Genomic DNA, 13,437 nt, shown 5'->3' with positions numbered 1-13,437 from the left:
TGCCCCAGGGCAGGCAAGGAGGGAGCTGCAGCCACAGCAAAACCAGTGGTGGGGTGTGGAGCCTCCCCACCCCGGGTAGGCAGCATGGATGGGACTCAGATCAGTCAAGAAAAGGGGTCAGTGGCTGGTTGGAGCATGAGGGAGCAAACACAGCCCTGTGAGAAGCACTGCTGTGGGTTTGGCAGGGATATGCAGGCTCACCTTAGCTCTGTCTCGAGGGGAGCCCCAAACTCCATGCCACAGGCATGCAGAGGCCTGGGGGTGATGCTGTGCCTGCACCCACCTTATGCTCTCCCCTTAGGCTGGGCACTTCCTTCCCCAAAATGCTCGAGGTGGCTGCAGCCATCCCCTTTGCTCCAGCCCCTGCCCATACACAGACACACGGACCACGGGCTCCAGTAGCTCTGACAATTGCTCTTCATTAAGGGGAGGGGGATTCCAGGTGGCTCTCAGTCACGCCCCCAGCCTTCTGCATGTTCCAAGAGCTGCTTGCAGCCATCAGCCACCACAGTCCCATCTCTGTGATCCCCTCACGCTGTCTTCTTCACGACATGGATGAAGTAGCAGGGGACGTGGGCCTGTCCTGGCGTGTAGGGCTGGAAGTCACCCAGGACACTGTGCTGGCACTTCCCCTGGAAGGCACCTTTGAGCAGGGCTGTGAAGGCCTCCAGCCGGTGGGGGTAGTAGGAGAGGCGGAACTTGCTGCAAGGAGGCAAGAGGTGAAGTGGCAGGGCAGCGCGACACGGCACGGCTCCTGTCCCCACCGCGGTGCTGGCAGCTACCCCCGGGCCCCTCACCTCAGCTCTGGGTCTGCCCCTGCCTCCGTGGGAGGGACCTGCACCGTGTAGTCCAGGGTCACCATATGTGCCTTGTTGTTCACCAGCAGCACTGAGGTGGTTATGTCCTTGGTCAAGTCACTCTGAGGACCGCAGGAAGACATCAGTGTTCTGTGGGGACGCAGCGGCCTCCAGCCTGGGTACAGCCCTGCTCTGCATGCTCTGCTGCCAGCCGCAGGGCCAAAGGGCCAGGTCAGGGTCTGGCAGCAGCCTACCTTGTAGTAGATGTTCTTGCCGGGCGGGGCACAGCCTGTGGCCAGAATGTGGTCGTAGTTGCGGTGATCGATGACCAGGACACCTCCGGGCCGCACCATGCTGGCAATGTTCCTCAGGGCCAGCTTGTGGTCACTCTGGTCCCCTGGGAGGAAACCGTGGCATCTCCAGGCACTGGCTGTACCCCATGGTATGTCCCATGAGGCCCCATCCCACCCATATGCACAGAGCTGCCCCCTCACCTCCACCCCACCCCCACACAGTCCTACAGCCCCACAGCCACACCCACGGCATAAGCTCAGGCACATTCTCAGCCTCACTGGGGCAAAGCATTCCACACGGGAGCCTGCCACACGGGAACCCACCCTGCCACTTGTGGCACAAGGCTGGGGCAGTCTCCAGCCCTGCCAGAGCTGTGATACAGATGCACACAGCTCTACCACCACAGGGCTCTGGCTCCCCTCATGCCATAAACAGGGAGCCTGGGCTCAGGATTTTGGGAAAGGTGAAATGACAGCAGCTCCCCCATGCATAATCCACTGCCCCACTTGGGGCGTGAGTCTGGGCATGTTCCCAGCCTGCTGGGAGGCACTGTGCACATGTGCATAGCTATTCGTCCCCCCTCATCCCCCACCAACCCCCTCCATCTCTCCACTCCCAACCTTTGAAGTCAGGCAGGTGCGCGAAGGAGTTGCCCAGGCAGATGACTGCGTCAAACCCATCTCCTGGCTTCTCCAAGTCCTTCTCCAGTGTGAGCCAGTTGGCCTCCTCGATGACTGAAGCACAGGGAAGTGGGTGAGGGCAGAGACACCTCACCTACCAGGCTTCTTGTGTGCAAGACACCCCCGTCCCCCCGCCCCAGCATCACTCAGCTGCTCCTTACCCCACCCCCAGGGTGCTTGGAGCCAGCCTGGAGCCAGCAAGCAGAGGAGGACCATGGCCTGGGTTTGCCAAGCAGCCGGCACTGGCAGGTCCCTGTCACCTGCAGCAAAGCCACCTGGCCGGCGGCACCCACGCAAGGGGCCTGAGCACCCTGTGGGATGGGCTCAGGGCAGAGGCCCCCAGGACCGAGATGAGGTGTTGGTGTCTGCACGACCCTCCCGGCCCCCGCGGCCCCCGCACCCCATCGGTCGAAGGGCTCCTCCTTGCGCCGCTCCCAGCGCTCCTTCAGTGCGTACTTGAGCATCTTGTCGCTGGCGTCGACACTAGTCACCTGGAAGCCCTCCTCCAGAAGCATGATGGAGTCCACCCTGTGGACATGACCGTCAGCAGGGCCAAGGGCAGCTGAGGGGGCAGAGGGGACTTGGGACGGCGGCTTGGGATGGGGTGGGGTGGGAAGGGAGGAGAGGGGGTGCGCTGGGAAAGCCGAGGACAGCGGGGCCCAAGGTAGCCCCCGAGGGAAAGAACCTGGAAGGAGAGCGGACGCGGGTCGCGGTTCCTCACCCGGTGCCGCAGGCCACATCGAGGACGGAGCGGCAGCGGTGCTGGCGGAGCAGCGCCAGGAGCCAGCTGCGGTACTCGGCCGTGCGGCCCCGGATGTCTCCGATGTACAGCTGCCACACGCGGGCCGCCCGCCCATCCGCGTACTGGTCCGGCAGCCCTTCCGCCGCCACCCCCAGCGACCGCGTCCGGTACACGCTGTCCACCATCCCGCCGGCGCAGTCCCGACCGCGGCCACGGGCCCCAGCTGCACTGTGACCCGCCGCCGCCACGCCTCCGGCCACCGCCTCCGCCGCGCCGCCAATCCCCGCAGCCGCCGGCCGCCCTGCCCCGCCAATCCACGCAGCCGCCGGCCTCCCTGCCCCGCCAATCCCCGCAGCCGCCCCTCCCTGCCCCGCCAATCCCCGCAGCCGCCGGCCGCCCTGCCCCGCCAATCCCCGCAGCCGCCCCTCCCTGCCCCGCCAATCCCCGCCTCCGCCCCCCCGCTCCACCAATCACCGCCTCCGCCCCTCCCTGCCCCGCCAATCCCCGCCTCCGCTCCTCCCTGCCCCACCAATCCCCGCAGCCGCCGGCCTCCCTGCCCCGCCAATCCCCGCAGCCGCCGGCCTCCCTGCCCCGCCAATCCCCGCCTCCGCTCCTCCCTGCCCCGCCAATCCCCGCCTCCGCCCCTCCCTGCTCCACCAATCCCCGCAGCCGCCGGCCTCCCTGCCCCGCCAACCCCCGCCGCTGCCACCACCCCCTAGCAGCCCTGACCGCTGGCTGGGCGGCGGGGCGGGACCGCGCCAGCGCAGGGCTCGGGGCCGAGGCGTCCACCGCCCCGGCCCGAGGGCGCCCTGGCGGGGCTGCGGCAGCGGAGCGGAGCCCCGGTCGGCGGCGGGAGCTGAGGCTCAGGCGGCAACGGCTGTAGAGGAAAACGTCTTTATTTACAGTCTTGGCAGGGCGCAGGCAGGACGAGAGGCCGGCTCCAGGGTAGCCCTTGGCAGTAGGGCTGGGGCCGGCGGCTCCGTGTCACAAGCCCGGGGGCAGGATCGCGCCCGATCTGGCCGAGCCAGTCCAGTCCTCGCGCAGGGAGCTTAGGCCACGACCTAAGTCCCTTTTCCTTTGGTAGCCGCAGGACACGGCAGGGTGAGAGCCCAGGGGCCTGGGCCTGTGTGCCTAGAGCTCATCAGCTGGGCTGTGGGTGAGGGGAACCTCCTCCTGGATTCCACTCTCCTCCAGGCTCTCCCCTGAAGCTGGGAGGCTGGCAGCTCCCTCGCTCTCCTCCTTCTCACCCTTCTTCTTCTTCTTGCTCTTTTTCTTGCTCTTCTTCTCCCCCACACTCGCCAAGTCACCTTTCTTGCCAGTCCACTTCTCTGCCAGACAGCCTGTGGAGAAGTTCAAAAGTGAGGGGCTCCCTCTGCCCTGGCAGGGCTCCCCCACCCTCTTATCCTGCCCATACTGCCCGTGGCAGTAGCTAGGACTTACTTGTGTCCTTCCCTTTTAGTACGTGGTCAGCACAGAGAAACTGGGAGAGGTCCTCTGTCTGGTGGTGCCTGTACCAGTCCTCGATCACGTCTTCATACTCCTCCACCAGCACATCACACTACCACCGAGAGGAGATTCTAGCTCCAGCCATGCACCACTGAGGCAGGACCAGGGCAAGTGCACCAAGTCCTGCCAACACCCTCGTTCCTACCAGTGCACCCCCAAACCCTCTCCCACTCTGCTCCAGCCCACAAGGCCACAGTGGCAGCCAAGGGCAAATCCCAGCAGACTGGGTACCTGCTTTTTGAGGTCAGCCACCTCAGCAGAGGTCTCATTCCACAGCTCATAGGGGATGTCCATCACCACCTTGACACCCTTGTGCACCAGGTTGTGCAGGGTCTCGAACGTCTCCGACATGCCCTGGGGAAGCAGTGGTGCCCAGTGAAGCAGTGGTTATCCTGCCAGGCTCCAGCTCTCCCCTCCCAGTGTTGCCACATAACCTGCCCAGGGATGCAGGTACATGCAAACCAGCCAAAATCAGGTCTCCACCGAGTGGCAGGAAACTTGCAAAACCTGCTCCCAAAGTCAACAGGAAGGCATGGTCCAGGCAAGACCAGTGATGGGTCCTGTGCTCAGGTCACAAAAACCCCATGCTATGCTCCAGTCTTGGAGCAGAGTGGCTGGAAAACTGCCTGGGCAGAAAAGGACCTGCGGGTGCTGGTTAACAGTCAGCTAAACAAGAGCCAGCAGTGCACTCAGGTGGCCAAGAAGGCCACCAGCACCCTGACCTAGATCAGGAATGGTGTGGCCAGCAGGACCACAGAAATGATTGTGCCCCTGTATTCAGCACTGCTGAAGCTGCACCTCAAATCCTGGGTTCAGTTTTGGGCCCCTCACTACAAGAAAGACACTGAGGTGCTGAAGCATGTCCAGAGAAGGACAACAAAGGTGGTGAATGGTCTGGAGAACAGCTCTAGTGAGGAGCATCAAGAGAACTGTGATTGTTTGGTCTGGAGAAAAGGAGGTGGAGGGGAGAACTCATTGCTCTCCATAACTCCCTGAAAGGAGGTTGGAGTGAGGTGGGGGTTGGTCTATTCTCCCTCATATCAGGTGACAGAACAATAGGAAAGGGCCTGAAATCGTGCCAGGGGAGGTTCAGGTTGGATGTCAGGAAAAATTTCTTTGCTGCAAGAGTGGTCAGGCATTGGCACAGGCTGCCCAGGGAGGTGCTGGAGTCACCACCCCTGGAGATGTTCAAGAAACACGTGGACATGGCAGCACTTTGGGACACGGTTTAGTGGCCTTAGGTATATGGTTGGACTCAATGATCTCAGAAGTCTTTTCCAACCAAGCCAATTCTATGATTCTAAGACAGCCCTTGGCTCCCTCCCCACACCTAACCTGTGGGGGCAGCGTGGCCTCGCGTGCTGGGTGCTGGCAGGGAATCCAAGCGATGGTGAGAACAAACCGCAGCACAGTGCCCTGGCAGCGCACGGGCAGATGAGGGAGGCTTGGCAGCAGAGCACTGCAGGCAGCACTCACCTTAGCGAATCTGTTGCTGCCACTCCTCTCCTTGTGCAGGTTGTAATCCAGCAGGCGCTTGCAGATGTTCTCTGTCACCTCAATTAACCGGATGTCCCTGCGCAGAGAGGATGGGGGTCAGGCTCAGCCCAGCCCCCTCCGAAGAACAGGCAGAAACACAGGGCAGGCCTCAGTCAGGCTGCCCTAAGCAGAAGGAGCTGTGCTGCTCTGCCCAGCCCACCAGGCCTGGAGCACTTTTCTCAGAGGAGCTGTGCACAGCCTGCCTGTAGCTCCTGAAGCTCCTGGCCCTGCAGGCAGTGACAGGGTGAGAACACTCATCCCAGCCTCACTTACGACTGCGTGTACTTGACGGCAGAGCCTTTCCCATCCAGGAAGCCATACTTGGTATCAATCACCTCCTTTGTCCTGCCGGTCTCCTCAAAAGCAGATTTCAGCTCCACTGCCACATACTTGCACACTGCAGAGAGGAAGCACAGGTATATTAGGGCGTTTCATCACACCTGGGGAAAAGACAGCAGCAGAAAGCATGTGCCAGGCACTCCAGAGCCAGCAGAAGTGGAAAACAGATGCCTTAGATACTCAAATAACTGGGAATAGCTCAACTGCTTCCACTGGAGATCCCCTGAAACAGGCCCACTTCTGTTAATGCTCCCCCGTAAGCACATCCAGCCATCTGCTGCGGCACAGCTGGGAAGGCAGGTGACACCAGGACTGCCTGTAGCTGTCCCAACAGTTCTACTCTGCAGCTCCCAAACCCTCCACCTCCATACCACAAGCTGTTCCCCTCCTCCTGGAAGAGGACGGTCATGGGGCACAGGGTCTACTTGCAACAGTTTCTGCTCATCAGACCAGCACATCCCACCTGGTAACAGTTTCCCGTAGCTCACTAAGCACATGGGGAGTATGCTGGGGACTAAGGAGCTGCCGAGGTTGGCCAGGCTGGGTGATGGGCCAATAAACTGGCTATGCCACCACACAAGGGGCTGTCAACTCCAGCAGCAGCGCATGGGGCAGTGCCTGAGGCAGAGATCACAGCACTAACGCCTTTGTAACACAATGTGTCTTCTTTTATAAACCCAGAATAACCAAACAACTTTATTGCTTCTGTAACAAAGAATCCCAGCGGAGCTACAGAAACGGGAGAAGGATTTCCAGCATTTACAAAGTGGAAACACAGGCAATGGAAGCCAAGTATGGTGCAGCTCTTCCACCTCTGAAGCCAGGGATGGTTTGTCCTGTGCTGCGAGTTCCTCTTCTTCAAGCCCCGCTTTAGGATGAGCTCCCCACAGCAGGAGTGAGACAGTGATGAACCACTGCATCTTCTCCCAGACAATGAGAAGAGCAGAGAGATATGCCACAGGCAGGAAGAGAGTAAAGTGACTTCTCCAGGGCTGTCGTGCATGTGCTGTGAAGCCTTGCACACACCTCCTCTGCTTTCCTTTCTCTGCTAGCACCAGGGGCTGGAGATGGCTGCAGCCATTTTTCAAATGGGATGGATGCTCCTTTTTGCAGCTCCTCCACATTCGGGTCTTAAGGATGTCCTGCTCCACACCACACCTACTACAGCATCCTCTGGCATGCCAGTAGTGCTCACTGCTGGGTCCAGTTATCCAGATGCTGCCCATGGCCATCACTGCATACTGACACAGGTTCCAGGCCTGGGTAAGAAGAGGAGCAATGTGTGGGCAGTGTTTGCTATGAAGCTCCTCTGTAGGTGCCACAACACAGCTCAGCCATCAGTGTCTGCAGAGCTGCTTCCCTGGCAGGGCAAGCTTTGCAAAGAGCTCCAGTTTCATTTCTTCCTTTCTCTTTGCTGTGAAGCGCCACGTGTCCTTGCACTGCAAAGACAGAGGAAACTACGGCAGACGGCAAAGATCCACAATGACCTGCCCTGCGTTGTCTGTGAAGCCTTTGCTGTGTGAATGGCGCGGCTGCTCCAGGAGGAAGCATCACTGAGAGCGAACTGTGAGCAGCAGAGGCGACCAGCCGCAGCTACGAAGCGTTACTGCCTCCAGGAAACAGCAGTGCCTGCCGGGTGCCCCTAAACCCCTCCTCTAGGGGCAGAGGGAAGACAGCAGCGGAAACAAGCACTGGGAGCTGGGCAGCAGCAGGGGCACGCCGCGGGAGGCTCCACTCGCTGCAGGTGCACTGGTGGGCACTTGCTCCCACCGAGACACCCAGCACCAGCAGCTGCCCTTGCAAAGTACCTCTGGGCTCGTCCCTCTCCTCCGCTTGCCAGGTTGTGGGGGCAGCCAGGCCTTGCGGCTGCGGCTGCAGCCTCTACACTACTCAACCCCGACCGCAGCAACCAGTGTGCGGCGGCCGATCCACCGCATCTTCGCACGGCAAGCCAGGCCCAGGCTCCGCGGCGGGACCCCTCTGGTCCGCCCCCGGCCCCACTTACCCTCGCATTTGCTAGGCAACCGCACCCAGTCCGAGTCGTCGCCTCCCGCCACAGCCACCACCGCCGTCAGCAGCAGCAGCGCTGCCGCCGCCGCCATGGCTCCGCTTCCGGAGCCGCGCTTCCGGGAGCGCCCCGCCCAGTAACCATGGCAACGAGCGGCGCCGGCCAACCCCAGCGGCGCGCGTGGCCCGCCCAGCCAATCAGCGCCCAGCCAATCAGCGCCCTCCCGCCCCCAGCCGCAGCCAGCGCTCCGGGGCCCCGCCCGGCCGCCTGGGGCCGCCCCGGGTCGCGGCGGCAGTGCGCACATGGCCCCGGCGCGGAGGGAAGGGAACCTGTGTGCCGTAACGCCACACCCAGCCTGTCCTCTGCCCCTCCAGGGACCCTGCCCCACCCGCAAGTTCACCCACCCCCATTCTGGGTCTCTACCACCCAACAAAACCATAGTGACCTCCCTCCCTCTTTTCCACCCACACAGCATTCCCCTCCAAATGCTCAGCCTCTCCCTCCACCATTTGGAGGCCTCCTCTCCACCCTCCAGAATATTTCAGGTGCCTTCCCCACCCCTAGACCAAACTAAGGGGAATTACCTCTCGGGGGCAGGCCTCTACCTGGGCGTTTAGGTCTGGATGAGGAAGGTGGAGGTGAGGATGGCATCAGAGAGTGCAACCTTCAGCAGCACCACACGGATGGCCACAAGCAGGGCTGCCGGGGCACGGCCCAGCCCCACTGCAACAAACGGGACAAGGGACACCTGTCACAGCACCCCACTGCCCTCACGGCTGTGCTGGAGGCAGGTCAAAGAGAGAATCCTCAAGACTTCAGGCCGAACAGATTCCTCTGGGCCCATCGTGGAGTTTTGTCACCTTCACACATCCCTAAGACACCTCATGTCACCCCATGCTGCCCCTGAGAGCAGGCTAGCTCTGACCCACCTTTCCCCGTGCCTCTCGTGCCAAGGCTTCACCCCCTCTTCCCCAACCCCACAATGCTGTTGGGACTCACCCCAACTATCACATCATCCCCAGCTGGGGCCCTGACAGGAACCCAGAAAGGCTTCCTTTCCTGGCAACTGATGTTCCCACCATGGCAGGGCTCGGATACTCACCAGCTATGCTGCTGGGACACGGCTCTACCCCCTCCTCATTGCCTGCGGGATGAGAGAGCAGCTGGGGAGGTGGCAGCAATGATAGCTGGTACCAGGTGTGTGACACAGATGGCTGCAAACCCTTCTCTGCCCGATGACTGGGGCAGCAACATTGTCCACAGGGCCTCATCCCTCCTTTTTGCCAGCCCCATCCTCAGGGAGCATTGGGCTGGGCAGCTGAGGGTAAGACAGGCAAAGGGGATAGCAGCAAGGCTATACCTGTGATGCGGATGGGGCTGGAACTGTGGGATGGAGAGGTCCTGTTGGGTCCCACATGGCAGGTGAAATTCTCCTCAGGTAGAAGGTTGTCAGGGAGAAGAGAGATGGTGCAGACGGTGCCACCATCCTCCTGGGAGGCCCCGTAGGAGAAGGACTGCAGGGTGCTGCTGTTCCCACCGGAGATCCAGACAGTGTGTCCCAAGCCGGGGTCCAGCTCGCTCACCACGCAGACCACCAGCTGTCGGCGCTGCCCAGCCACCACCACGCTCAGTGGTGGGGCCAGAGTGGGCAAGGGCCTGGTGGCTCTGCCAGCTAGGGAGAGGGGGCACAAGGCTCAGGGGCACGGCACCCGGTGTCACAACCAGCTTGGTGACACGCAGCCTTCGCACCCAGCGCGGATGGCACCCGGCTCTCCGACCCCCGGCCCTGTCCCTCACACAGGGGTACTCACAGGGCAGCAGCGGGAGCAGGGCGGCAGCCAGCAGCACCCAGAGCCCGTCCATGGCAGCTGCAGCTTGTGGGGCCGCCGAGGGCTCAGCCCTCAACTGTCACCGCCCCTCACCTGGCGCCGCGGTCGGGCGGCCCCGGGGGCTGCGGGGATGGGCCCGGTCCCAAGCGCGGCGGCTCCCGCTCCCCGCTGCGGTTACCACCCCCTTCCCCCGGCTCCCCTGCAATGGTAGCGCCCAGCTCCCCCTCCCGCAGCAGTGGTAGCGCCCCGCGTCCCTCCGCCGTGTCCCGGCTCGCCTCGGCCGCGCCATGCAGCAGGCCCCGGCCTCCGCCGCGGTCTCGCCCGCCCCGTCCTTCGCCGAGCTCCTGCAGCTGGTACGGAGCGGGCAGGAACCGCCAGGAGTGCGGCGACCTCAGGCCTCGGCCACCGGGGACAGCCCGGCCGCCTCCTGCCTGCCGCTGCCCGCCAAGCCCTGGGAGCGGACGCCCGGGGCCCCGGCCCGCCCGGCCCGCAGCGCGCCCCCCGCGCCGCCGGACACAGACCACGCACGTTCGTACAAAAGAACTCTTTAACGAGAAGCGTGAGGCAGCCACCGGGGCCGCGGGCTTGGCTCCAGCCGAGCGCGGCCAGGAGGATAGGCAGAGCGGGAGAAAGGAGATGGGCAGAGGGAGTGGGGCGGCACAGGGGCGCTCATTCAGCGGGGCAGCTGCTGCTGCAGGGACTGGGCTGCTGCGCAGTGACGGAGACACGGCTGGCTCCGGGCGTGCGGCGCCCACGCTTGACAGCACCGGCTGCTTCCTCGGTCTTCAGCCTGCGGCGAGGACACCGCGGAGTCCCGCGGCAGCAGCAGCAGCCGGGACACCTGCGCTGCGCAGCACCAATCACCCCCAGCACACGCCCGACTTGGCTCGCTTGTGTTCAAGGCTGCAGCTTCACAGGGTAGAACTTTGTGCCACCTTCTTCTTCCTGAGTTTCAAGGCACATGTACTGAAGTAAAGCAAAACAAAAAATGTCCAATGATTTTAGTGCAAACCCATCATTGAAGCATTTGTTGTAAAAAGATTTTTTTTCTTCCAAAAAAACCCAAAATATGTCCTTTTGGCATTTCCAGCATTCACTTCATGCTGTTTTATGACCTCTTCATGTTTGCAGCTGCATCCAGCACTTGAAGAACAAAGAAACTCACCACTCTCAACTCGGCTTGCTGGTCGGAGCAGTGATTTTGCTTGATTTCCATATGCCTTATCTCAAGAGCGACTGATCCTGTGGGTAGTGCAACATCAACTTCAACAGAGCTGCCTTTCCTTGCCGTACAGCTTGGCAGCTGCCTCATCTAAAAACAAACATCGAATTGAAGAACCTGAGAACTTGGAACACTTGAACCCCTCGGGGGGGCAGACGCAGGACTGCCACCGGCTTCTTCCCTCCCGGCAGCAGCAACACCCTGCCTGAGGACATAGCTACTCCACCTTCAGCTTTGTTTTTATGTTCATGGCTGCCAGCTCTGCCACAAAGTAGCGGAAGACGTGGGGCACTGGGACAGCTTCGATCCTGTCTGCCTCATTGCAGACAGAGCAGGAGTACCTCCTGCTGCTCGTCACGGCGGAGGAGTGCGGTGGTTTCTCCAGCACAGGAGATACCATGCTGGCGCAGTTCATGCAGACATAGGCTACGGAGCCATCGGAGCAGTTGAACAGGCGGTCTTGCAGCAAGAAAGAGGTCCCGTGAGCCAGCAGAGCGTCGCGTTCCATCTCGCCGAAGCGAATCCCACCTTCCACGTTCCTCCCTTTGATGGGCTGGTTGGTGAGAGCATCTCTGGGCCCTGTTGTCCTCACCTGGAACTTGTCGGAGACCATGTGGCGCAGGCGCTGGTAGTAGACCACTCCCACGAAGATGTCTGCCTCCAGCTCTAGGCCGCTGATGCCGCTGTACATCTTCTCTGTCCCAAAGAAGTTGTAACCTGCGCTCACTAAAGTCTCACCGAAGTATTTCAAAGCAGAGTTCTTCTCCGTGAAGGTGAAGGGAGTGGCGTCATAGGAGACACCGTGCAGTGCTGCCGACTTCCCTGCCATGCTCTCGATTAACATCCCAATGGTCATCCGCGAGGGAAAGCCGTGAGGGTTGAAGAGGATGTCTGGAACCATCCCGTTCTCTGTGAACGGCATGTCCTCGACTGGCCAGAGCTGACTCAGGATCCCTTTCTGCCCGTGGCGGCTGGCAAATTTGTCTCCAACAGTTGGGTTTCTGGGAACCCTCACAGTGATGCAGACCTTCTTGAGCTTCCCAGTGCCGCGGTCATTACTGCATAACCTGACGTTGTCCACAATGCCAACTTCCTTGTTCCTGGGTGGGTGGAAAAGCAACCACAGTAAAGATGTTAATTAAATGTGCTTGGCGCTTTTAGCTGGGAAAGGGAAATGAAGGGGGAAAAACCCAACAAACCACATTTCAGTTTTGGGCCCCTCACTACAAGAAAAACATTGAGGTGCTGGAGCACCTCCAGAGAAGAGCAGCAAAGCTGGTCAAGGGTCTGGAGAACGGGTCTGGTGAGAAGCAGCTGAGGGAACTGGGGTTGTTCAGTCTGGAGAAGAGGAGGCTGAGGGCAGACCTCATTGCTCTCTACAACTCCCTGAAGGGAGGCTGGAGTGAGGTGAGGATTGGTCTCCTCTCCCTAGGAACAAGTGATAGGATGAAAGGAAGGGGCCTCTGATTATACTAGGGGAGGTTTAGGTTGGGTATTAGGAAAATTTTCTTTCCTGCAGGAGTGGTCAGGCACTGGAACAGACTGCCCAGGGTGGGGTGCTGGAGTCACTGGAGATATCAAAAAACAAATGGACATGACACTTTGGGACACCGTTTAGTGGGCATGGCAGTGTTGGGTTGATGGTTTCACTTGATTATCTTTTCATCATGATGGTGAAGGCCTTCTCCAACTTCAGTGATTCTGTGATTTAACAGCTCCTAAGTTTCAACGTGCCTTGGGACAGCTGGGGAACACCACCCTCCGTGAAAATCACTCTTCGGTGCCAAGGGCATCAGACAGTGTAAGAACTGGGACAAGTGCCATCTCTTTGCTTCTAATACAAGAAGCACAGCTTACAGCTTCCAGGAGATCAGGCAGTGTGGCACCACTGTAAAATAAAGCTGGTCCACCTCTGCTGCACTTGATCTGCAAAACTCCACCCCGGTGCTATTTTGTGTTAAGGCAGCAGTCCCTCTCTCTGTCCTCAGGAGATTGACACCGTTGTCATGGGATACCAAAATAAAGGTTTGGGTTCATGGCAAAGCAGAGAGGAAAGCTCAGGGCAGGATGGGAGCTGAGAGGGCTTTGCCAGCAAATGTTTTGCTCAAGGGTGTGCTGCTTCCCCTCCAGCTTGATGTTCCACATGCTAGGTGTGTGCCGCAGACCTGACGATGGTCATAAGGTTTTCATCCCAAGCTCTCCATTAGGACAGCTGAGGAATAACTGCTTTCTGTCCCATGTTAAGACATGGCTACTTTTCTTTTTTAAGTCCTAATGAGGCCAGTGTTTGCAGAAAGCCTCTATTTTAGAGTCTGTTCCAAAGCTATTTTTTCCCATGTCAAAATGTAACCAGGTAATGGGTTGTCATAAAAAAATACCCCAACAGCAAGAGGGTAAACTGCTTCAGAAGCACCTCCCAGGTTTAGTCAAAGTTTTGAATTCCAAAGCCTTTCTGCTCCCTCTTTTCCAAGTTGTGTGCAGGTG

The 13,437-nt window shown here is 60.1% G+C and overlaps 3 protein-coding genes across 6 annotated transcripts in view; all 3 read right to left on the bottom strand.

Annotated features, from left to right (window-relative positions):
- Positions 1-394: 394 nt before the first annotated feature.
- Positions 395-2,768, bottom strand: GNMT (glycine N-methyltransferase). 3 transcript variants are annotated; one of them, XM_064164653.1, is made up of 6 exons: positions 2,493-2,768; positions 2,172-2,299; positions 1,712-1,825; positions 1,052-1,227; positions 798-919; positions 395-702 (listed from the first exon to the last, which is right to left on the bottom strand). In XM_064164653.1, exons 1-6 carry the CDS (start codon positions 2,696-2,698, stop codon positions 531-533), a joined length of 918 nt encoding a protein of 305 aa, XP_064020723.1. In that variant the 5' UTR covers positions 2,699-2,768; the 3' UTR covers positions 395-530. The 3 variants fall into 3 exon arrangements, with proteins under 3 accessions (XP_064020723.1, XP_064020725.1, XP_064020724.1); XM_064164655.1 differs by having other exon boundaries at positions 1,052-1,194; positions 2,493-2,766; XM_064164654.1 differs by having other exon boundaries at positions 2,172-2,333; positions 2,457-2,718.
- A 623-nt stretch (positions 2,769-3,391) lies between these two features.
- On the bottom strand, positions 3,392-9,893 carry CNPY3 (canopy FGF signaling regulator 3). 2 transcript variants are annotated; one of them, XM_064164657.1, is made up of 8 exons: positions 9,714-9,893; positions 9,263-9,574; positions 9,005-9,046; positions 5,829-5,952; positions 5,496-5,592; positions 4,251-4,373; positions 3,954-4,071; positions 3,392-3,853 (listed from the first exon to the last, which is right to left on the bottom strand). In XM_064164657.1, exons 1-8 carry the CDS (start codon positions 9,763-9,765, stop codon positions 3,645-3,647), a joined length of 1,077 nt encoding a protein of 358 aa, XP_064020727.1. In that variant the 5' UTR covers positions 9,766-9,893; the 3' UTR covers positions 3,392-3,644. The 2 variants fall into 2 exon arrangements, with proteins under 2 accessions (XP_064020727.1, XP_064020726.1); XM_064164656.1 differs by lacking the exons at positions 9,005-9,046; positions 9,263-9,574; positions 9,714-9,893 and adding an exon at positions 7,900-8,028.
- A 367-nt stretch (positions 9,894-10,260) lies between these two features.
- Positions 10,261-13,437, bottom strand: part of POLR1B (RNA polymerase I subunit B) — a 37,138-nt gene continuing 33,961 nt past the window's right edge. The window contains exon 15 of the mRNA XM_064164652.1: positions 10,261-12,053. Coding sequence (XP_064020722.1) covers positions 11,171-12,053 — 883 coding nt within the window. The 3' untranslated portion in view covers positions 10,261-11,170. The remainder of the gene's footprint in view (positions 12,054-13,437) is intronic.

Source organism: Pogoniulus pusillus, chromosome 25 (assembly GCF_015220805.1).
Source record: "Pogoniulus pusillus isolate bPogPus1 chromosome 25, bPogPus1.pri, whole genome shotgun sequence".
NCBI classification, from domain to species: Eukaryota; Metazoa; Chordata; class Aves; order Piciformes; family Lybiidae; genus Pogoniulus; species Pogoniulus pusillus.
Note: the sequence above shows the minus strand (reverse complement) of the source record. Positions and strands in the feature narration are given on the sequence as shown.

Excerpts from the sequence above, each read along its gene's own strand:
- GNMT (XM_064164653.1), bottom strand. The coding sequence starts at position 2,698 with ATGGTGGACAGCGTGTACCGGACGCGGTCGCTGGGGGTGGCGGCGGAA. Across the intron at positions 1,228-1,711 it reads GCACCTGCCTGACTTCAAAG|CCAGTGCCTGGAGATGCCAC; the intron begins GTTGGGAGTGGA and ends CATGGGGTACAG. Across the intron at positions 920-1,051 it reads GCAAGAACATCTACTACAAG|AGTGACTTGACCAAGGACAT; the intron begins GTAGGCTGCTGC and ends TGCGGTCCTCAG.
- CNPY3 (XM_064164657.1), bottom strand. The coding sequence starts at position 9,765 with ATGGACGGGCTCTGGGTGCTGCTGGCTGCCGCCCTGCTCCCGCTGCTG. Across the intron at positions 9,575-9,713 it reads CCTGCTCCCGCTGCTGCCCT|CTGGCAGAGCCACCAGGCCC; the intron begins GTGAGTACCCCT and ends CCCTCTCCCTAG. Across the intron at positions 9,047-9,262 it reads CAGCCCCATCCGCATCACAG|GCAATGAGGAGGGGGTAGAG; the intron begins GTATAGCCTTGC and ends CTCATCCCGCAG.